We start from the raw sequence: 24,847 nt of genomic DNA on the forward strand, positions 1-24,847 counted from the left end.
TCCCTCTGGTGGTAAAGTATTTTCCGGTTTGTTACGTCACATGAAATACAATCCGTTTAATATCAGTAACCTGAGATCCTAAGAAATTTTAATATGGTGAGGAAGAGCGAAAAAACAAACACGTTATGTAGATAAGTTATAAAAATATAAAATCCGGTAACACATTTTTATTCCCGTATACGGAGCAGGCAAGGCGTTTCCAGCCCTATCTACCTTTTGGAGACTGAGTGGGCAGTTCAATCTTTACTGGTACCCAATCAGAGATAGCTGGCCCAAGTCTATCAGTATTTAAGCTGCACTCAGTGAAGAGAGATCGCTCAACTAATGCCGCCATCTCGTGGTCCCTAACACAATATATTTAATGTCTGAAATACTGTGGTCGATTTTCTTGAGTTTACGGGATGACAAACCCTGCCCGTGCCAGAGATCGACTAACTCGGGAACCGGTCGAAAAAAGGCTTACAAAAATTTATTCTAGTCGCCGACTAGACTCGAATGCAAGTCTTCCTTCGTGCAGCCAAGCGTCGTGGTATGCAAACGCCACATCCACTGAGCTACACATTATGTAATTAAATATCCAATAACCACAAAAGGCTTAAACTGTAACGGAATAAAAGATAACAATATTATTAAAGCACACAATATTATTATAATCACATTTTAACGAATAGACTGAAGTCATGTATTCATCATCATCATCCTTATTAAGGATTTAGGCCTAGAATGGCCTGTTCCGGCCTTAGAGGTCATCGTTGAATCTGTTAAGAGACGTCCTGGTTTTCTTTTTCCTAACAGTTTTTAATTTAAGGCTTGTTTGGTAACTTTCATGAATAATTCAACTAAATATATTATTTAAGCCAGAAATGAAATGTGTAATTCATATACACTGATGAACGAAAACATTATGATCACCCAGCCAGTTTCCAACCATCCAGATGGCATCGTTAGCCGGAAATAGGCCGCTGATAGTAGCGCTGTCCTAGTATGGGGGATTGTTCTCATGGGCATCACTATATCCTCTGGTTTCCTTTGAACATACTTCCATATAACTCTTATCTAGGGGGATTGTTTCAGACTAGATATTATCTTATATTTTGATACCGTGACCAGAACAATCTATGCTCGTCCAGCAAGACAACGCCACATCTCACAAGGCTCTCATTTTGCAAGAATAGCAAGTTAAAAAATATCTTAGCCCAGTGTACAAATGTACTATAGGTTTACTAATAGCCTTTTCTTGTGAGGGAACTACATAAAAATACAGTGGCCATAAAGTAATTTTCCCTCTTTGGAAGCATCTGTTGTTAAAACCAATACACGGAATGAGACCAAATTTTATATTGAGACTTTTGAAGGCATGGGGAGATGAATTCCGCAAAAAAAAAAGATTTAGTACTAAAATTCGCCGCTAGGGGGAATCTTGGCGCTGGCGGAGCCGAAAGCAGTCAAATATTTGCAGTAAACGCAGATAAAAAGGAGATTATGCAAATTTTACTGTGTATACGTGAGAGCAGCGCCACCAGTTCCATTTAAAAAGGGATTGGAAACGTTCAGACAGTTATTCTGACGAATAACATTTCGACAACGTCGAAATGTGATTATTCCATTTTATCTGCCTTTAATTTAATTATCCGCTTGTTTTCGGCTCCGCCAGCGCCAAAATTTACCCTATCGGCGACTTGTGGTACTAGATCTTTTTTTCATCTCCCCAAGCCTTCAAAAGTCTCAATATAATATTCGGTCTCATTCCGTGTATTGGTTTTAGCTACAGATGCCTTCAAAGAGGGAAAGTTATTTTATGGTCACCCTGTATCTTCAAGAGTTATGTGTGTGCTCATCTGGCTACCTAATTCCTCTGATTTGAATCCAATCGAACATTGGTGGGATTTGTGGGAGACAAATTGCACTAGTCGACATCATTTTACCTCTCGGTGAAGTTAATGGGAAGTTGACTTCTGGGAAGTTAATCTATCTGTTTGGTAAAGTATACCTAAGGACACCTTATTTGTGTAATGGATCCGAAGGCAAGGTGCAAGTGGTGATCTTGGCTGAAGGAGGCTCATCAAGCTACTAGGGTTATCATAGTGTTTTGGCTCATGAGTGTTTCATTAGATGCTGTGCTGATACACAGTTCATCTATTAACTGGTCTCGTATTTCTTTCTTTTGATTGTGTAGAAATTTCCAAGCAATGAACATTTGTCTAATAAACAATTCACATGTTCCTTCTTTTGTATCCTAAACTTCAGCTAATCGAATGACCTTTATGGATTCAATTAAACGCAGAATAACAAAGTTAGTAATAATTTAATTTATAATTTGAAATATTGTACATGACTTTCGAAATCACTTCTTTTTTATCTCATAGGATCACAAAAAGGAATGCGGTTACGTTAAGATTAAATGTGACTACTGTAATTGTGAAGTCAATCGTAGGAAGTTTGCTAATCACGTGTCCACGAAATGTGTGAATAGGAGGATGAAATGTTCCACTAGTGGGAAAAGTGTTTTGAAGAAATCGATGAATGTAAGTTAATAAGAAATATAAGAAAGTGGTAAATAACAAATTTTCTATCTTCGTCTAACTAACTTTTTTATTCAAATGGAAATTTTGTTTTCTAAGGAAAAGGTTCTAAGGAACCACCTTAGAAAAGAGATCATCCCTCCTTAGAAGGATTGCCAAATTAGTCGCTCTCTGGAAAAAAGGAAGTAGGGTTTTTATTCCCGCACACTCGGAATTTCAATTCCGTAATTGCAGTGTTTCAAAAATGATAAAATACTCTCCTTCCCGGTTGTCTATTACAGTCTTTGATAGAATTATGCCAGTTATTTGTGGCTAAGGGAGGTGTTTGGCTTCCAACCAGTCTTTAAAGTTAGAGATGAACAGTCTTGCATACTCCCTTCCACCTAAGGGAAAGTCAAATTCCAACACATCTTTGACATGTTTTAGTTACCCTCTGGAGCTTGTAGAAGTTGTGTTGGTATTTTGACCATCGGGTTTGGATTAAAAGGTAATGTCTCTTTGATTGGGTAGAGTAAGCTCTACCCAATCAAAGAGGCAAGCTCTACCCATGATTAAAAGGTAATGTCTCTTTAACTGGGTAGAGCTTGCCTCTTTGATTTGTTAAGGTAATGTCTCTTTGATTGCGTAGAGCAAGCTCTACCCAATCAAAGAGACATATACAGCAGTTCATTAGATAGCATGGCTTTTGCTTCCCAATATGTGCTGCATTGTATGTGACAGATGAATTCACCACCTTTCTGTAATCACAACCATGATCCTTGAAGATTTCAACAACCTTGAAAAATCATCATCATCATCAAATTCCTGCCATGTACCCTCAAGGGGTGTACAGGATATGATGGTACTACATGAAAAAATTACATCATTACTAACTTCCTATCTACAATTTTCCTCCAAATCAGTCTGTTACTTGTCAAGACTCCAACATTATCAGATCTTATATTTCCCTCTTCTAAGGCACTTTGTACCGTATCAATCCACCTATATCTTGGTCTTCCTCTGGGTCGTTTTGCTGCCAACCTGGCAGAGAACACTTATTTTGCTAATCCATCCTCGCCCATTCTGCTTAAGTGACCATACCACCTGAGATTATCTCTGCTAACGCATTCCTGGATGCTGACAATGTCAAGTTCTTTCGTAATATCCTCATTTTTAATATGATATTGCCATTGATGCCATCTGTTCACGCCTCTAATCTTTCTCAGGACTCTCATATCTGCGGTCTCTAGTCTTTGGTCAAGTGTTTTACTTCTGACCCAGCTCTCGGATCCATAAGTTAAAACTGGTTTGAACACTGCCTTGTATACAGCTAATTTAGTGTTCCGACCAATTTCTCTCTTTGAAAAAGACTTTCATTATTGTTAGTCTCTAGAGACGCATTCAGGAACACGTAACATTTACTCCATCCACAAAACTAATGTACTGCATACATTTATAACTCTTGTGGACGCTGCTGCAGATTGTAGGATAACCCAAACTTTAACAAACATCCGATGAATAACCACTGGGTTATTTGATGAACCCAGTGGTTCATCAAATAACTCAGTAGTTAGCATATCCGCTCTCCAGCCAAAAGGCTGCGAGATCGAATCTCGCCGTGGGCATGGGTGTCTGTGATTGTCTATGGAAATACTAGTGGTCGGCGCTGGATGGCGTTGGTGTAGTTGCGGTCAGTTGGTGGATTGAGTGGCGGAGACAGAGGTTTAGAGCAGGTGCCCTCCCTCAATGAGTCAAATAATAATAATAATAATAAATTTCATGTGTGTCTCAAACACTACATGAGACATAAAATTCCTGCAATGTAAATAATAAAGTTAACTGAAATATATCTAATTATTTTCAGTGCAAATATATGCAATAATAAAACGATTTTATTTATATATATTCAACTGAATTTAAAGAAACGTAATGAAATCTTATATAAACCAATAAGCAACCAATGCAGTATTGCTATGTGGATTGCGTTTACTGAAAAATTCCTCAAGAAGGAATTTTTCCTGAGGACCTGATTTGATTTCCACTAGAAGATCAATATCATCAGCAAACTTTAGATGGTTTATTATTCTTCCTCCTACCGTCACTACAATATCAGAGTTCTCCAGTACTTCATTTACAACATGTTGGAGGAAGCGATTAACAAACATTGGTGGCAATCTGCACCGCTGTCTCACTCTACTCTCCATTACAAAGAGTGCTATGATTCCCCTTGATTTCAACCATCATTTTCAGAATATGAGTACAGAGATTCAATCAGTCGTATTACTTTGTTGTCTATTCCTTAGTGTTGCAGAATTTTTAAGAGATAGCCTCATGCCAAATAGAATCAAAGGCCAATAAATTATGGCATATTAATTTATTATGGTCTTCGTAATTTTCTCCGGTGATATGGCGCGTACGTAATATATCTATTTTACTCCTGTTCTTTCTAATTCGAGACTGGAAATCTGAAAAATTGAATTCCAATTTTGCTTCAATAGGTGAGAGTAAGATGTCCAAAATATGTTGCTTTGTTTGTTGATGATGCTAACTGTCATAAAATTACTGCACTTTCTTGCTGTTTTTTTTTCCGAAAGGGAATAAGAAATGGGAATTTATTTATTTATTTATTCTTATGGAGTTTTACTCCACTTTTTTACCAGTCCCTTTGGGAGAGTGGGTTGAGCCCCTCTCTCTTCTAGTTGTTCAATTCCTGAATCCAGTATTCAGTCAATGTGTTAAAATTGAGTGCTAGATAATTTACTTTTTGAATAATTTTATACCAAATAATGTAGAATTTTGAACTCAATGATATTATCAAGACAATTGCATTTATAAATTCAGAATTTGAAAGCTTTTTAACCTTTTTTTAACAATCATCTCTCCAAATTTTTGTCCATCTAGAATAATTGTGAGCATTGTAATGCTAAATTAAACCAAAAGAATTATGATTTTCACCTGCGATTCCAGTGTCCTTTCAGATTGGTTTCATGCGCCTTTTGTGGAAAAAAGATATTTTGGAAATATATGGAGGTAAGTTAAGGCATAAATAAATACTGATCTTTATATAACTTAAATACATAGCATATTCGCTTTAAATGGGCAGCAAATTATACTGTAAAATTTAATTTTTTTAGGCATGCAATTCCCAAACATTATTGTAATCAAAGAGCAATTCACCCTTTCATAGTATACAAAACACGTAGTGAGATATCGAGGAAGTGTGCATATGTATGTGAATATATGGAACAACATCCTGACTTTTATGTGCTACATGGGGAACTAGATTTTCAAATAGGCCCTCCTGTTATGCTAATGAAAAAATCAAATGTAAGGCCACTGTCTAGTTAAACGTGGTTTAGGTCCAGGTGCAATCCTTATTTCACGAATATTATTCATCTAGTGATCTCTGTTTCTCTCGGGATAATTCACATTGTCTGTCAGCAGTTTTCTTCATGTCAGATGGAAGTTATTGGTAGGAAATCAGTTACGAAATATTAGTTATGTCGATCTATCATAACATCACGCAAGAAAATGAAAGCTTGTACATCTGTATTAAGTGTAGATGTACAAACTCTGTCGAGGTTGATATACCTCTGCAGGAACACCTCTGAAATGCAAATCTTAAGCAAGGTGGCAATCTCAAAGATGATGCTAATGAGAATCAGGGCCTTCATTACCCACTTCACTACAAACCACAGATCTGCATCCAAGGCTTGGTTCTAACAAATGTGCCTCTACCGTCCATGATAAAAATGTAGCGTATATTCAACGTATATTCCACCTCTATTCTTTGGAACAATCTCTGCCATACTGTTTTACCACTGAGTGCAACCTCCCGCTCTTTAATAAGCATGTCAATAGGCTATATATTCCTGTTTAGTCACTTGCCCACACATGGCATTGTATTATTGTAGGTCTTGTGACCTTTCATGTGTGGGGTGAACATAAAAAAATCTAAGCATATGCATGCTACCATGATATTCGAACCGGAAACGGTAGCCAGCAGGTAAAGAACAGAGATGATATCCACTCTGTTAACTAGGCTATTTGATCTGGGTTTTCTGAGAATCTATATTATGTTGATTCTACTATGTGTGTGTGTGTGTGTGTGAAGTGAGTACTTCCCTGAGTGAAAACTATTACATATCTTCACCGTTAGTTAACGTGAAATATTTATTTTTGAAGTTGGTAGTAACTCTGTTGCTAAGTTCGTCTTCAGCGCTTTACTAAAGCACCTAGTTCTTAGCATAAATAGCAATAAAGTAGCATATGGATTATATATTTATCTATCTATCAATATATATATATATATATATATATATTTAACTTGCTAAAATATACATTAGACGATAGGTAACAAGGACTATTTACATATTATAAGTATATATATTACAGAGGAAGAAACATTTTCCTTTCAGGTATACAATAGAGAATGCAATAAATGAATTCAAAATTTACAGTTCAGTTTCAGTCTGAGTTATCTTTCAGATGAAGCGTATTGTCGTCGTCAACCCAGAAGAGGGTACCAGTTGGAATCCACTCCTCTGTGAATTTCGCGACAATTCTTGTTTCTTTGAAGTACTCAAGTTCCAATAAAAGCCTGCTTTTTAGTTTCCGACGGAGGATATACATGAGGGTTTCTGCAGTTTCAGTGATGGATGGGTGCTGGTTACTTCTTGTCTGTTTTAGGTAGAAGCTGTAGATGACGGCATTAGCGCAGATGAAGAGGAAATTGCATGTTCTGTATCTTTTTTCTTCTGTGTGGACTAAATTCCAGTAGTCTTCTTGGCTGTGTGAGTAGTTATAGGTGCTAGAGGCAGTATTCAGGGCATAGGTGATTATCACTTTGTTTGCGGGACAGGTTAGATATGTGTGTGTCAAGGTACCTGAAATGTCACAGAATAGACACAGATTCTTTGCTCTTAGCTAAAATTTGTAGAGCTTAGAAGGAGTTGGAAAGATGTTATGCCATAATCTCCACAATCTGGTTTGTCACACTTCGATTTATATGGCAGATCCCACTGAAAACTGCGTGGCATATGCAGCCTTGTAGATGAGAGGGTTAAGGATGAATATAAGAAGGGCGAGGTTGGAGACTGACGTGAGGGAGTGGTATATTTTCTTGTAGTTGGAGGGAAGAATTGAAAGTGAGGCTTCAGATTGTACAAGATGAAATATTGGCCCGGAGCAATTTCTAGACGGAATACGAATTTCCTGAGGTGTAGCGATATCTGGACAGGCTCTTATAATGGAGGCTTTCAGCTGATGATATTGCTTTTCAATTTTTGGGTTCTTCATTGGTAGGCTTGTGAATGCTTTCCACTTTAGGGTTTGGGTTAGTAGGTCCCTATAACCCTTATTCCTACACAATTCCATATAGGGAAAAGAAAGTGCTGGCCAGTTGTGAAGCTTGCTATGTCTCTGTTAGAAAATAGTGACTCTGTTGATCCTGTAAGTGTGTGATGAAGTCCTGTGTTTTTCCACCGCTATAGATCATCTTTGTAAAAATGAGGTAGTTTAGGAGGAGATGGTGCAGGACTGGCCATTCGGAAGATTGTGGAAAGTGTACGTCCTCTGGTGGATGATTTCGTGATATAATTGAAGGTGGTTGCATAATTGTGATTGCATTGAAGTGTCTTTAAGAGGAGGATTATCCTGTAAGATCTAAACTTGTTTTCAGAGGAAATCAGGCCTTGACCTCCCTTCCTGAGTGGCTGGCGGAGTTGAAGGTATGTTGTCCAGTGAGGTTTGTTCCAGAGGAAACGTTTGATTTCTTTCTGAATGTGGTAGAGAAATTCTTCAGGAGGTGTGAGTACTTTGAAGGTATGCCGTAAGACACTCGCAGTCATCTGGTTAACTATTAGTACTCTTCCTCTAAGTGAAGACATGGAACGAACGCTGTTCCATTTACCTAGCACCCGTTTAAAACGGTTGTGCCGTTGTGTCCAGTTCAGTGTATTATATATTTTGGTGTTACCAAGGTTGTGCACACCTAAGTATCTTTGTCCTTCGCTTGACCAGGTACATTCGATCGGAGAATCATTTCTAGACTTCCTTCTACCTGACCACAAGCCCGTGGGTTTTGCAGAATTTAATTTGGCTCCTGAGGCTTGTGCATCTAGTCTGTGTGCTTCCTCGGTTACTGTCACTCCTTCTTCATTTCGGACGTCATCGGCACGAACGTCATCGGAGACGTCATTTCAGTGACGTCATCGGCATTTGCTGATAGGGTAATTTTTAGATGTGGCTCTATTATGCTGGTTGGTTTAGTAGATGATGATGATGATGTCGTGTACTCTTTTTAAGAAGGGTTCTATGGCCAGTGTGTATAATTGACCGGAGAGAGGACATCCTTGCTTGATTCCTTGAGAGCACGACAAAGTGCGAATGAGCCTGTTGTTGATTTTTGAACAGAAGTGTGCATCTCTGTAAAGCAATTGCACTATTTCAATGATGAGCGTATCATAGCCAAATGCATTTAGAACTTCATAAAGGTACTTGTGCTCTACCCTGTCGAAAGCCTTCTCCTGATCAAGGCTGACGAGTGCTAGGTGTTCATGTTGGCTGTTTGCGATTGGATGAGATCTCTCCGACTCTGACTTGGAAAATTAACATGAAAAGAAATATTTTAATAAATACAGGAAGGTGTCCTTTAAGATCAAGGTTATAGAGGTCGTTTAATATGCCATATCTCCAGACTGTGTCATAAGCTTTATCCATAAAAAAAAATCTAAATGGCAGTTATCATGTATTGATCTTCCTGGGACAGAGTACGTTTGATGTTGGCCAATTAATTCAGGCTGTCTTTGCTTTATTCGGTTTGCTATAACTGGAAATGATTTTGCAATCGGTATTAATTAGGGATATTGGACGCCAGTTTCGGATATCCGTGAGGTCTCCCTTCTTTGGTATCAATCGTGCAACTGAGGTCGTGACGGATTGATGGAGTCCATTGATGTAGGCCTCTTGCAGTGTTTTGAGGTGAAGTGGTCCGAGTTGATTCCAGAAGACGTGGAAAAACTGATGTGAGACAATCAAGGCTAGGAGATTTGTTCTTTGACAAAGATTTGCATGCTGTTTTCAGTTCATCCAGCGTGATTTTGTTTTCTAAGTGGTTTCGATCTGTTGCAGAGATTTTTTTTTGTTTCTTTCAGTATTTCGTGAATGGCATGATGGGATGTTCCTGCAGTGCTGTATGCATTCTTGTAGTATTGCAAGATTTATGAGGTGATTTTATTCGGATCTTCTGTGATGCTGCAATCTTGATGTCTGATAGCAGAGATGGAGTTTGCTGCCTGGCATTTTTTTTTCCAAAGAGAAACAATATTTTGTGGGGTTATCTGAAAGATATATTTGTATATGCCGCGATCTAAGTAGGGCACCTTTTGCCGATAATTCTGCCTATCTTTGCATGGCTTGGAAAGCATAATGATGTTCAGGGCTTTCTTCTGAGAGATACTTGAGCTGTAATTCAAGTTGTCGGATTCTAATGTTCCTCTGTTGATTTTTCTGGTGACTGTAGATCTGCGTAAAGGATTTTATTCGTGATTTTAGGTGGGGTCACCATGTTTTCATTGGTTTTGTATCCACTTTCGAGTAAATTAGGTTGGTTATTAAAGCCTGAGTGTTTATTATATAAGCTGGATCTTTCAGGATAGTATTGTTGAAGATCCAATAGGCACTTCCTTATTTGGATCCATCCAAAGATAATGAAAGTTGCAACTTGACGAAGCAATGATGTGAAATGTAGGAAGGGATGTGTGAGATGTTTCTAACTAGATGCAAGGTGTGTTTAGAAATGTAGTATCTGTCCAGTCGTGTTTGATAGAGTGGCCTATTTGTCGCTGTGAATGCTCACCTCCATGTGTAGGATTTCTTATCAGGATGTTGATGCCGAAAGACGTCGATGAGTTCATTCTCGTTTACCAGTGTTTGAAGTTTGTTTATTAATTGGCTACGATGTTCAGCACACTGAAGTCTGTCTTTTTCCTGGTCAAGAGTGCAATTAAAGTCTCCCGCTCTTATGACATGTTCTTGTTCTATACTAGAAAGATGATTTTGGACGAAATCCAGGATTTGTTTTGCCAGAGCATCCTGCTGTGGTATATAGATATTGAACACATGTAAGGTGTTATGGTTGGGTGCTATTATGTGACCATACAAGACATATACTGGTATATCAGCAATCACTTTTAGTTTGTAGGGAGATCTATGATGTACACCTAAGCTAAGTCCTGCTCCATGATGTTGTCGGGTTGCAGAGTGCTGTAATTCATAAGGCCACTCAGCCCATCTTCTGGATAAATTGGATGAGGAGTTGATGTTTGTTTTTTGCAGAAGTATTAGCTCTATATGAAATTTTTGTACCTGGTCAAGGACTATTTTGCTGCGTAGAGCAAAGGAACAGCCTCTTGCATTGAGAGAGAAAAGGCTTATAGACATTATGATTTATGAAAGTTTGATTGTAAGTTTAATCTAATATTGGTATTGGTACTCTGTTTGTGTCCCATTAAAGAGGTAGTAGATTCGCTTACTCCTGTTAACCTCTGCTCTGCTCTTTTTACATTTCAGTTTCGAATGTAGGTCCTGAAGTTGAGATATTAGTTCCGGGATTCTTGTGGTATTTAAGGGTAGTTTGTGAGGAGAGCCACGTACTTTCTGTATGAATTATGACAGCTGCTTCATGGTTAATTGACCCTCAGTGTGAGGAAGTTCACCCTCAGCATCCTCTTCTTCTAGATCGTCATTATGAAGTACAGTTCCCTCATCGTCTGGGAACTTTGTTCCTTCTTGGCTGGCTGAAGGTGATGAAGGGCCATTTCGAGTAGTTTCTTCTATAGTGTGAGATTTTGAATTAGTGGGAGGCTGGGTTAGTGTTTCTGGATGCTTGGTCTGTGGATTGTTTTTAATTAGTATTCCTTCGTCCTTGTCATCTCTGTTGGGAGGATCCGTGTTTTCGTGCTGTGAGACTTCGTTATCAGAGCCTTGGATCTCATTACTTGGCAAGCGTTCAAGAGCGACATGAGCGTCGCCTTTTTCCAATTGGGGATTTTCTTTCCTCTGAGGTTCGTGATTAGGAGAGAATTTTTGGTTTACTTTTTCCTATGCTTTGATTTTCTTCATGTACGATGTTATTCTGTTCAACTGGTTTGCTATTCTGGGCTGGGATGTTTGTTGATGAACTGTTGGTAATATAGGGAGATTGTTTCCTAATGTGACCATCTTCATGACAGAATAAGCACTGTGATGAGGAATATAAGCAGAAAGTGTACGTTATTTCATTTATGTTCGTGGTGATTAATTTTGGGAGGTCGTGTATTGCGTCGTTGTTTGGAAAGTGCATTAATGGCTGTCTTCGAAAACTTTTGACATGGGAAAATTCCGGCTTCTTCGTGGCTGCTGACAATGTGCGTATTTTTCCTGTGACAGAACCGTACCTTGATAACATGGAAATGATGAGTTGATGAGGAATTTCAGGGAGAACATTTGATACTGTTACTTTTGTCGGGGCCAGTGTGATGGTTGCTGCTTCGAAGTGATAATCGCGGATATCTACGCCTGTTTGCAGTACATTTTGTGCCCGTGAGATATGGCTAAAATACACCTGCACAGTACCAGCTACGCGGGAAGCGTCAGTAATATTTTTTGCGGGTACAATTTTGGCTATCGCCGTCAGGTAATCTTCTAATGGGATGTTTTCTTTGGTGGCGAAAATAACAATTCCATTTTCTCGGGAAATGATGTTGGTAACAGTGGTATATAGTTGTTTTTGCATTAATCGGTTTACTGCTGGTTGCTGTGGCATTCGTGTGTGAGATCAGTGTTTTGGAAGACGATAGGATATTTCCATTAGATACAACATTAGCACATGAATTTGAATTTACTGACCTTTTTTCCATGTCCATAGTTCCAATGAACTTTGCTCTTCCTTCCAGGTCCGAAGTCGTAGGGGTCTTTGAATTGCTAAATCCTTGGTAGTACATGGATGTGCAGTTGCCATGGCGGGTAATCCTTCGCCAGCTGTAGCCTCAGGTGAGGTGTGCAGATGTCGGAGAAGTAATTATGGAGTCAAAATTGAAGATATATAGGAACTCGTACACCAGGAGAAGAAAACTGTCATAAATAACTTATCACTAAACATACGCGTACAAGACTAGAATGAGTAGATAGCTCTCAGATTGGAGAATATACAGATATAAAAAATAAGGTCCTTCCTTGTGAATTAACGTATAAAAGGTGGGGGAAGGCAGGAGCGCTATGAACGCACGTATAACATCTTAGCCAAGATATATATATATATATATATATATATTTTTTTTTAATTAACTTGTTAAAATATATACTAGACGATAGGTAACAAGGACAATTTACATATTATAAGTATATATATATATATTACAGAGAAAGTGTGTTTACAGTTCAATTTCAGTCTGAGTTATCTTTTATATGAAGCATGTTGTCGTCGTCAACCCAGAAGAGGGTACCAGTTGGAATCCACTCCTCTATGAATTTCGCGACAGTTCTTGTTTCTTTGAAGTACTCAAGTTCCAATAAAATCCTGCTTTTTAGTTTCCGACGGAGGATATGCATGAGGGTTTGTGCAGTTTCGCTGATGAATGGGTGTTGGTTATTTTTTGTCTGTTTTAGGTAGAAGCTGTCTATGACTGTCTTAGCACATATGTAGAGGAAATTGCATGTTCTGTGTCTGTTTTCTTCTGTGTGAACTAAATTCTGGTAGTCTTCTTGGCTGTGTGCGTAGTTATAGGTGCTAGATGCAGTATTCAGGGCATAGGTGATTATCACTTTATTTGCGAGACAGGTTAGATCTTTGTGTTCCAAGGTACCTGAAACATCACAGAATAGACACAGAAATAAGCCCTGCATTCCCAGCACCATATATAGATAAATAGACTGATAGATAGATATAGATATATATGGCATATACATTATATATATATATATATATATATATATATATATATATATATATATATATATATATATATATATATATATATATATATATATATATATATATATATATATATATATATATATATATATATATATATATATATATATAATTTTGTAATTTTATTTCTTCCTAGGAACACCAGAAAATCTGCGAGGCTAGATCTTGTCGTGTGGAATGTTCATTTTGTTCTAAATTGATTGAACGAGAGAAACTTCTTGTAAGACTTTGAATGATTGATTTGTAATTTTATTAAGAGAAATAATTAGAATATTTCAACATTTTGTTTTTCTGTAAACTGTAACAAAAAAAAAATTATCAGATTATTATTTTCTTTTATTCCATTAATGAATTTTTTAAAATTTTACAAAATGCTTTTTATATAGTTGTCTGTGAGAAAAAACTAACGCTCTTCTTTCAGGAATCCTTCCCTGTACTGTTTTAACAATAGCTATAACTGTCAGGTTTCCAAGAACCTTATTAATAGATATAAATACTTTTCTCGTACTTTTCTCAATTGTCCACAGATGGCTCTTAAATTATAGTCTTATGACCTCTCGGGTACGGAGTCGATTCAAAAACAACTGAATAATTTTACACCTATATCTAGTTTCCAAAAGAACCTTTGGTTTACGTAATTCACACACACACACACACACACACACACACACACACACACACACACACACACACACACACACACACACACACACACACACACACACACAGTGCATTCCGGTTAAATGGGGCAGCCGTTTATTTGGAAATATAACCCAAAGTAGCTTTGCTTATTTTGGGCCACCTTCCCCTTTATCGGAACAGTGGGCGCACATATTTTGACAGTGTAACGATTCTAGTTACAGTGACTGCAGGTAGCGTACTTTTCATTAAAATAGGGTTGAGTTAATTTTTCAATAAAAAGTGTAACAAACAGTGTAGCAATTTTATTAGTATTATTTTTTGTTTTTGTTTTTATTACGCACCTGTTGTTTTTATAATGCGCAAGGAAGGATCTGACGTTAGCAGACAAAATAAAACGCCAACCGTTCTAACACCAGTCATCGTCAGCTGGCAGAGATAGCCGGTGTTCCAAAATCTACAATCGCATGTTTGTTAGGCCACCAGGACAAATTGCGAGATGAATGGGCATCTCCCAATAGACAGCAGGGAAAACTCAAAAAACGGAAGCGAAAAGGGAAGCATCCAGATGTTGAGGAGGTTCTCAATCACTGGACGAGACGTGCATTTTAATGGTCAAATGTTAAAAACCAAATCGCAAGAGTTAGCTAGAAAGCTGGGTCACGTGAGCTTTAAAGCTACAGATGGTTGGTTATCGCGATGGAAAACCAGATATGAAGGAGGAGGACAGTGTGATACTGCGGGTGCTGAACATTGGAGTCAAATAAACTTTTCGACTTGCTGCAGAACTTGAGTCCTCATGAAATCGATGATGCTGATGAAGCAGTTGTGTTTTATCGTGCCACACCAGACGGTTCCTGAGCTATGAACTCCATGGATGACTTCTGTTATTTTTCAAGATTGGCTAATGAGTTGGGATGCAGAAGCAACAAATTCAAGAAAAATTCTTTCGCTTCTGGATAACTGTGCGGCACACACCCTTAATTAGATTGTTTGAGAAACATTCAACTTAAATTTCTTCCTGCTAACACCACGTCCCTGGTATAACCACTTGACTCAGGAAGCAAAAAATTTGAAGTCATTCTATTGCTGATGATTATAACATTATATCTTTGAAGCAATTGAAGAAAATCTACTGATGTCATCTTCAACGGTCAAAGAAATCAGACAAAGGTTACCATTTAACAGGAAGTACAATTTGTAGCAGATAGTAGCAAAACATAAGCACACGTTGTGACTTCCAGGTCGACAATTAGTGATACCATACTGAGATCGAAGCACAGCTAATTGACTGCAAGTGCTACCTATAGTGGACAGCTCAACACACTCACTGAACGTGACAGTAGGATTCTACGAAGGGTAGTCTGCAAAAACCGCAATTCTTCGGTCGACGCGTTGAATGCGGAGTTCCAGGCATCGACCTGAAAATAAATCTGCATAATAGCAACATTCAGAAGCGAGGCTCATAACCGAGGTTCCATTGTAGGACCGCAATATGCAAGTCCGAAATTAGTAATGCAAAGTAGTGCAAAGAAGTGTACAATGGGACGTGGAAACTTGGAAGGCTGTGTTATGAACTGACAAATCACGCTACAACCTCCACCGAGCACATGGACCGGTGTGAGTGTGGCGGATGCCCGATGAACGTGTATTACCAGAGTACGTAACCCCACTATAAAATTTGCAGGTGGAGGTGTGATAGTATGGTCCTGTTTTTCCTGCCTTGACTTCGGACATCTGTTTGTGGTGCCACTAAGATTGAACTGTGAGAGTTATCTGAACAATTCTGGATCCAGTAGTGTTAGCTTCCTTTTAAGGAATTAACCATTCTCTCTTTCAACATGATAATGCACTGTGTCATAAGGATGCTTCTGTAACTGTGTGGTTTGTGGACACGAACTTAATCACCACACTTGACTGGTCTACACAGAACCCTGATCTCAACACTACTGAACACGTGTGGTGTGAACCGTAGTGTTGGGTGAAGTAAAGGGCCGTCGGCCCCACAATAGTCCAACACTTCATTACGTGCTTACAGGAAGAATAGTCAAAAATACCCACTCATCACGTATATATATATTGGCAGGGCATTGAACTCTGAATTCAACGCGTCGACCGACGAATAGCGTGAGAGACAAAAAACGTGACATAAAAAAGTTTAAAATTTAGGCTTATCTTTATATATATATATATATATATATATATATATATATGATACATTTGGTAAGAACCACTTTTCTCTTGTATTGTTTTTAGAGAGAATTTTTAATTCTTCAAATAAAGCTTTTGCATTTACATGTAATGTTGTAAAATATCTTGTTTCGCTAATACGGCGCCTACCGCAATATGGCTGAAAGAGCGCCCTTAATTAAGCGGCGCCGTGAGGCAGGCTGGCTCTATGCTACACTCTGTCGACGGTATTGACCACAGATGGAAATATTACACGCATATTATGAAAATAATTGATTGTTTTATTTATTTTGTAGGAACATCACTACGATTGCGATTTTAAGAAAATCAGTTGCGAAATTTGTTTTAAGAAGGTTTACAAAAACGATTATTTGAATCATCTGATTGACAGCTGTCCTAAGATAATTTCGCCGTGTTCCATTTGCCAGAAATTGTTTCAGAGGCGTGAAATATATGTAAGTATTGGAAACGATAAATCCTCACTTTGCTCTGAAGAGTTATTTTCATTTTATTTTTATTTATTTTTTTTTTTTTCAGTTTTCAAATGAATCGTTTCTTTGATTAAACATAACATCCTCATACTGTGGTGAGTTGAATTTGAACAACTTACACTGGATTTTGAGTTCGACCGCGCGGTTAGCCTAGTGGCTTTGCGCTTCGCAACCATATGACTGGGGAAGGAGTGTCCCAAGTTCGATTCCCGTTGTAGACGTGAGGAATTTGAGGATCTTCCTCAGGCATAGCCAGGTTAGCCGGTCTTGGGCGCGGTCAGTAGGGTTTTTTCCGCCAGTTTATCTGGCGTTTTTCATCCCACAAACAGGCAAACCGGCCCCGTGAACATACACCTCTACAGTCAAAAATATATCCCCCCCCCAGCGGCAGACCAGGCGACGGGTCGGTTGGGAGTAGTACTAACAAGAAGTCGCATCTAAGTAACATGCGGGCGCTGCATAGGAAGCGGGAATAACGCGAAGAAGAATTCCATGTGGAATTCCACACTGGATTTTGAGTTTCAGCTACTGGTAGAAACATCGATAGAGGAAGCAAAACCAGGAATTAAATATTATCGTTCAAACAGAATTATGTGATACAGGAAGGTGATTTATTGCTATGATATGATGGAAGAGTGAAAACTGTTAACTTATTAACCAGATTTGATAGTACTGACTTCAGAAGGAAGACTCTGATAACGAATACCCAGGTTGCGTAGAAGAAAATGGTGTGGCACTCGTAATAGTTGCCTCGCAGAGTCCAATGAAATCAGTGGAATCGAGTGTAAAGGATACAGTAATTTTGGAAGGAAACAAGATGGAGGAATACTGCTAATGATATAAGATTTCAGTCCAGTTGGGTGGTAATTCATATAAGTTATAATATTAACAATGCATCATGTAGCAGTGAGTTTGAGGCTACCTGGTGTGAAGTCGAGGCGAACAGAATGAAATATACGGTGGGTGTTGCAAGACACATCGCGGTTCATTTGCTGGGATAACTATATGCCGTGTCAAAATCTGTGATGGATACTCAATGATCATCATGAATCAGACATTTTCCGAACATGCATTCGGTGGTGGTGTTAGTAGTAAGAATGAAGGAAAATTTATTGAGCTGTTACGAGTACAAGACAATTTCTTAAACAGCATGTCAAAGAAGCAACTCGAAATCAGAGATCAGATTTGATCCTAGCTTCAGAAGGTATCCTAGTTAAGGATGGAACTGACATGATCACTCTTGTCACCAGTTGACAAGAGTGATCATGCCGTTCGTACTCATAAAGTACCAGAAAACTCAAAATTATGAAAAATTCAGGAAAATGCTATCTTTGGTCCCATGGTCTCACTGCTAAATGGGAATGATATCAGTAATGAATGCGTTAAGATTCTTATATTTTTTTATTTGATTTGTTATGGCGCAAAGACATCAAGGATCATATTGCGCCAGGACACAGGTCACAGCAGTACATGTGGTAATTGGCTAGCCAACCAGCGGGCTGGAAGCTTTCATAAGTGGCTTAAATCATGGAGTAGCTGAATGTATCCGTAGAGGGTGAAGAACAAATAGGATCGAAAACCTTATTAAACAAGACATCCATAAGAAGAAGAAGATGTGAAAAGAATATCACGAGAGTAAAAGTTATGAATATATATAAAACTCAGGCCGGAAAAGTTACGTGTATTGTACGTAAAACTAAATTGGTCTGTGAAAGGAAATTGGTTGCACAGGCTAAAGACAATCTAAATAAAGAGTATCATTACGCTGTAAGTAAAATAAAGAATGAATGTGAGAGAATACTAAATGCAGATGAACTCTAGTGTCAGAATCTAAGGAGATTACTCAAGTAATGAGTGCTCACTTTGCTAGGATCTCTCAACCAGATGCGTGTCTATGGTGCACAGTGCCACCGCTGTATTGGATGAAACATCGAAGCGCATGAGACTGAAGTTCTAGATTAGTTTAAGATCCAGATAAGAATTCTCCAATAGGCACAAATGGGATATTAGCATGTATGCTAAAGGAACGTTAAGGATAACTTGCTAGTCCCTGCACCTATGTGTGTGTGTAATCTAAGTCTACGATCAGGATGGATCTTACAGGAAGGGAAAGATTGTATGTAATCCAATAGCCAAGAGATGTGCAAAGAGTGATGATGGGCTAAATATCGAGCAAGTAGTGTATCTATATTGAGTACAAAAATTTTAGAGCCGTTGGTAAAAACTCTTATCGACAAATCGATTGATAAACAAACTATACTTTGCAATGAAGACCATGGAGTTCACTAAATGGACTTCATGTGTGAACAATTGCTCATATTTTCTAGCAATGTTATCGTTGAATCGGATAATGCTACTGCTGATTTTATTTTTTTAAATATCGCCATACACACTAGAGATTCCAAAACTTATGACACAACAATGCCATGTGTGGACAAGTAGTCATAAGGAGGAAAGAAATTTATTGATGCGTTTTTTGAAGACCAGAACATAGTAATCATTGGGCAAAAAAGTATGGGTAGGAAGATTGCTCCGAAAAGATGTAGGAAATGAATACAGAAAATGAGAGAAGTTCGTTCGATTACAGTAGTTGAAGTTGAACTTTACATGGATGTTAACTGGCATCTACTCAAATTCCTCTATGAGTACAAGAAAGCAGATGGATGATAGCGGCTAGTTGAGAGAGTTACGGAAATATCTCTAGAAGATAAGTAACGCAACAATAACAGGTCGTCTATGGTAACTTATTAGAGGGAGTCCGCAAGGGAAGAGTTATCAACTAAGCAAACAGCATTCTTCTGTATAAAGTCAAGCAGTCTGAGGGAAGTATTAGACGAACTACCGCAAATGTGGTAATAGTATTCTAAGGTCAGTGGCTATCTATATTGGTTAATGCAATTTTTTTATTAATTGGAATGTGATAAAAGACGAGCGGGTATCCTTGGATACATGGTTGTTTAAGAAAGGAGTGGGAACTAGATTTTTCTCTCACCTAGCAGTCAGTGAGGAAATAGAACAGTTTTTGTGTTACGGTACATTTGGTGTGAACCAGATTAAGAGAATCCATGAGTGGTGTGGGTGGTTCATTGGATCTCTAAACGAGCTCTTGATTACCTTGAGGTCACTGTCAATGAGAAGAAGGAGGAGGAGTTGCACTGGGTCTCCTGCAAGTGATACAAACTGTTGAATAAGAAATTTGTTTTAAAAGGCAAATGCTTCAAAGCATTTCACAAGATGTCAAAAATAAATAACAGGAAGAACATTCGACTGCATGAAAGAATAGCAAAATAATTGATTTAACCGCTGCTGTAAAATGAATACCACTTGGTCATTTCTACAAGACACCAAGAAAAAATTCACAACACAGAATGTGCTATTGGAAAGCAAAATTCTTTAATTATAATTAAGGCGACAAATTATTTCTTGAATCATGATGTTGTATGTTGTATGATGTTTAATCATGAATTAAAACGACATACATGAATTAAAACGACACATATTATAAAAATATTTTGTTGGTTTGTTTTATAGTATCATCAAAAAGAATGCAAACTTATCCACGTTAAATGCGAAAAGTGTTCTGCGAATGTTCACAGAAATGATTACGACACTCATCTGGCTAACAGCTGTCCTAAAACCATTTTGCCATGTTCCTTTTGCCAAGAATCGTTTGAGAGAAGTGAAATGAATGTAAGTAGTTGAAAACACAAACACTCTCATTGTTCTGAGAGCGAATGTGTATAAACCTAAAAAATAAAAGTTTGTATGTTTTTTTTACAATTTTCAGTTAACTATCTTCTTCATGAAATAGAGAAGCCTCATATTAGTTAAATTTAAAGAACTCAAACCGATTATTGTTTTAATAATATAGAAATATCTACAATGCAAGCAAAATCAAAACTCCAACGTGATTCAATGATTGACATGATTCGGATTGAATTAGAGTATTGAAATTAATTTTTGGTTTATGATATGAAAGAAGAGTTGGCAAGTGAAAATTGTTGGTTTGTGAACGAAATGTGATGGTACCGAACTCAAAATTTCAGGCGCCCACTAACATTTCACATGCAAGTCTTTTCTACAAGAGGGATGCCCTGCACGTAAATGTGTTTGGATCAAAATCCTAGTAAAATTATTTATCGGAGTAAGACATAATTCTCAGAGTTTGGAAAATTAGATCATCACGAGAGAAACGATAAGAATTTGTGTACGTACTGCCAAGGTATGCAAACATGATAGCGACACGAATGTCAAAGGGCGTGGGTATGCATCTAGTAAAGTGGTGGACCTATACGCTTTGTGTGCAGACTTTTTTGTGAGCATGGAAGGCGAAAGAAGAAAAAAGAAAGAAGAAAGCTTTCAAATAAAGAAATAAAAAAATTCAGATAAAAACTTATATCTGAAATCTTGGAAAGATTTCAGATGTAACTGTACGAAAAAGTCAAATAATAACATATTAATTCTGTATTTAAAGGTCAGGGACAAAGCGCTTGTTGCTTTAGTGAACACTAAAGTGACTAAGGTTGTTGAAATTGTTAAAATCTGTCTCTCAGTAAGCACGAAATATAAGTATATGGGGTTGTTGCCAAAGATTGAGGTTCTACTAGGGAGGATGAATTGCATGCGAAATTACCTTGATGAGTATTAAACGAGTAAATATTATGAGCGGCTAAATATCTGAACATTGATCAAATAGCAGGAAAGACACATGATCAGAATGAAGGGAGAATTTAATAAGTTGCTGAAAAAAAAGAAGGAACTCAGGATCAAAGGATATTTCATTTGATGATAGCAGCAGAAGGGATATTAGTAATGTGGCTATTTGACACCAGGGGCAGATCATCTTATCATACCTACTTGGGACGTAGCTGAGTATATGATTGTTCCAGTTAGGACAGATTAGATGATGAGGAAATTGTGACATACTCAGGAGGCTACCATATTCGGTTGTACTACATCAGTTACTGAATGGCAGAGATATCAGCAGTGCATGGAAAGCTTTTAAATATGATTAAGCGATGCATTTAAGAATGTATGTATGGATATGAAATGTATCCCTATAGTCTGACAACAAACAGGGTGAGAGTGAAATGAATGTGTAACCTTATTAAGCAAGAGATCCATAACAAGAATATGATGTGCAAGGAATATCTTGAAAATTAGGATGAGAGGAGTATGGAGAACTCATCAGCCTATGAGGACTTGGATTTGAAGGCTAAATGCAATCGAAAAGAATTTATAGTTATGTTGTAAATGAAAAAAAAAACTATTGAATAATGATTACTCAATTACAAAGATCGATTAACTGATAGACGTAACATGGAGCACTGTAGATAAAGGGACACTGCATTGGATAAAGGAATACTACAGTGGATAAAGGGATAGAGGTGCATGAGAATGAGGAGGGGTTAAACAGTTTTAGAGTAAACCGGATAAGAAGTCTGCAATAAGGATAGTTATGATATCAGGACAAATACTATGCAATACAATAGCTTTTTACGTGTTTGTACAATTTGAGTTTCAGCTTAGAATCGATATAATGCATGCTAGTGCCGTTGTACAAGGGTGGTGCAGAAAGTGATGTATTTAACAACCTGAACTATCGGTGTCTGCCTCTAGAACGGTTATGAAACTTTTAGAGGACTTGGTAAGCACTCTCGTGCAGAAATGAGTTCAGAAGCAAGCTAATTTACAAGGAACAGTATGGTTATACTAAAGGAAGATCATGCATAAGCAATTTGCATATTTTATGAGAATGTTACAGCAGAGTTGGATAAATGAAATGGTGTACTGATAGCGTTGGACTTTGCTAAGGCATTTCATACGATTCCACATAATAGACCCTTATATACATTGCACGACATGCAGTGAAATATCAAGCATGGACTTATAAGTAAGTGACATTCAAACTGGTATCGGATATAAATTTAAGGTGCACCTGAGGATAACTCTTTGGTCCATTGTTGTTTAGTTTATAAAATAATGATATCATGAAGAACCTAACAGGTAATGCTGATCTTGCTCGTAGGTATAGTAATCACGGATGCTACCAATGTACAGTACCTACAAAATGATTTCAATAAGCTGGAAGTGTTGAAAAACGACAATGGCTATCATTTCAATATTAATAAGTGTAACATTGTTCACTTTGACGTGAGATATCCAACAGAATATTATATTAGTTGGATTATGCTGGAGAAAATTAAGAAGATAGGGATCTTGGATTTATAGTGGACAGGAAGTTGAAATTCAAAAGGTCACATACCAAAAAGTATTGATGTGGTCTTGAGAATTGGACTACAATGACAGGAATGCGTTCGGGTTTCATTTTTAGAATTGTTCATAGTTTCTTAGCCTTTGTTCTTATAAAATATTAAAATGGTTTTAAGTTTGCCTCAAATCGTGGCAAACTCTAACGGTATTATATTAATATGAATTCTTGCAATTTATACTATAACATTTCGTTCTTAACAATATGCGTTATAAGTAGCGGGAATAGATATCAAATTATCAAGATAATAATATTACTAACCTTGAAATGAAAATCACCTTTTTTTTCTCTTCTCAAGAATCATCAAGATAACTGTGTCCTTGCAGAAATAAATTGCGATCTGTGCGATTCTAAGATTTTACGCAAGAATCTGAATGACCATACAAATAATGAGTGCCCCAAAACAGAGAAAAGATGTTCAAAATGTGGAAAGAAGGGCACTAGGGAATACATTGCAGTAAGTGTCGGTTTTTTTTCCTTTAATCCAAATACGTTTTGTTAATAATATTACATTAGTTCTACTTAAAGATTTTCTGTAAAAGCAATTTCATCATTTTTACAAAATCGATTTATTTTAGTAGAATATATTTTAATTTATCGTACATTATAATTTTGTTCCATAATTTCGTTTCGGCGATATGTTTTTATAGACTAGAATGTCTAATCTTGCCAAAATCCTAAATTACATTTACACCAACCCAGTGTACATTCACCGATATCAACTCCATCTTTTTTTTTGTTGTTTGGAGTCATGGCTATGGCAAATTGAAGCCATTTTGGGGTTTTTATCTTTTGTAAGATGATAAAAAAAATCTCCGATATCCAAAATCCCACTGCCTGCTAATGTAACTGGTCAATTCATTTTCAGTCAGTGAGAGAGCATTTATAAAGGGGAAATTCGAATTCAAGTCTTTCGGTTCCAAAGAATTACATAGAATTAAATAAACTCAGTAAATATTCATACAGTTGAATTCAAAATTAGACCAATTTTTTCTTCTGGTATATTTTATTTTTCATTAATTTAATTTTTATTTTCATAAAATTTTGTGCCTCAGTCGCTTTCCTGGAATTTAAGCTTTCTTCAGAATCAACTGGATTCTGATCCACCCCTATAAAACAATCTGCATCCGGTTGGGGACCACCAAGATTCTTCTAAAGGGGCTTTAAGCACAAAATGCTATGTGTTCGAAAAATTCCATGTTTGATCTCAATGAATTCCATGTTTCGAACTAATCCACAGTACTAAAGACTTCCTTGGTTTGAAAACGTTTCGTGGTTGGACTCACGAATAGTTTATAGAAAACTGAAATCAATAGAATTATTGAAGCAGTAAAATATTGTTGATATTAGGGAAACTGAGATGCTTATTCCATAATATCATTTCTAATTAGGAAAGTGGATTGAGAGCAAATCAATATTTGATTTAAAATTATTTTTACCATTTCTAGTTGATTTGCAATAAATGAAACAAAACACAGTTGACCTAGTAGATTAATGTTGTTATAATAACGCAAAATGATTACGGCATCTTCTACTACGCTTACATCCGCTCATCAGGTACCAGGACATTTGGGAACTCGGTTGGATGTGAGGCGTGACGTATTTTGAGCTACTCAAAACGCAGGTTTTATTTTATTTTGTAGTAAGCGCATATTTCACAGCTAATCTTTACACTAATCTCTACTAATCTCTTCCCCTCAGATGGACTAATTTACTTAGCTTTCTTTGACACGCTGTTCGAAGGTAACAGAGCTTCTGTTTTATCGCAAAGGTACCGTCAACT

At 37.3% G+C, this 24,847-nt stretch overlaps 1 protein-coding gene across 4 annotated transcripts in view; it reads left to right on the plus strand.

The window, feature by feature from the left end:
- LOC150106117 (uncharacterized) overlaps window positions 1–24,847 on the plus strand; it is a 96,260-nt gene that overhangs the window by 60,715 nt on the left and 10,698 nt on the right. For 3 of the 4 annotated variants that reach the window (XM_090393860.1, XM_090393863.1, XM_090393861.1), the window contains 6 exons: window positions 2,367–2,525; window positions 5,403–5,531; window positions 13,610–13,693; window positions 16,599–16,757; window positions 20,325–20,483; window positions 23,363–23,521. In XM_090393860.1, coding sequence (XP_090249986.1) covers window positions 2,367–2,525; window positions 5,403–5,531; window positions 13,610–13,693; window positions 16,599–16,757; window positions 20,325–20,483; window positions 23,363–23,521 — 849 coding nt within the window. The remainder of the gene's footprint in view (window positions 1–2,366; window positions 2,526–5,402; window positions 5,532–13,609; window positions 13,694–16,598; window positions 16,758–20,324; window positions 20,484–23,362; window positions 23,522–24,847) is intronic. The other variant, XM_090393862.1, reaches the window with a different exon arrangement.

This window comes from Typopeltis vanoorti, chromosome 6 (genome assembly GCF_054136105.1).
Source record: "Typopeltis vanoorti isolate ZY-2024b chromosome 6, IOZ_Tvanoo_1.0, whole genome shotgun sequence".
Lineage (NCBI taxonomy): Eukaryota > Metazoa > Arthropoda > Arachnida > Uropygi > Thelyphonidae > Typopeltis > Typopeltis vanoorti.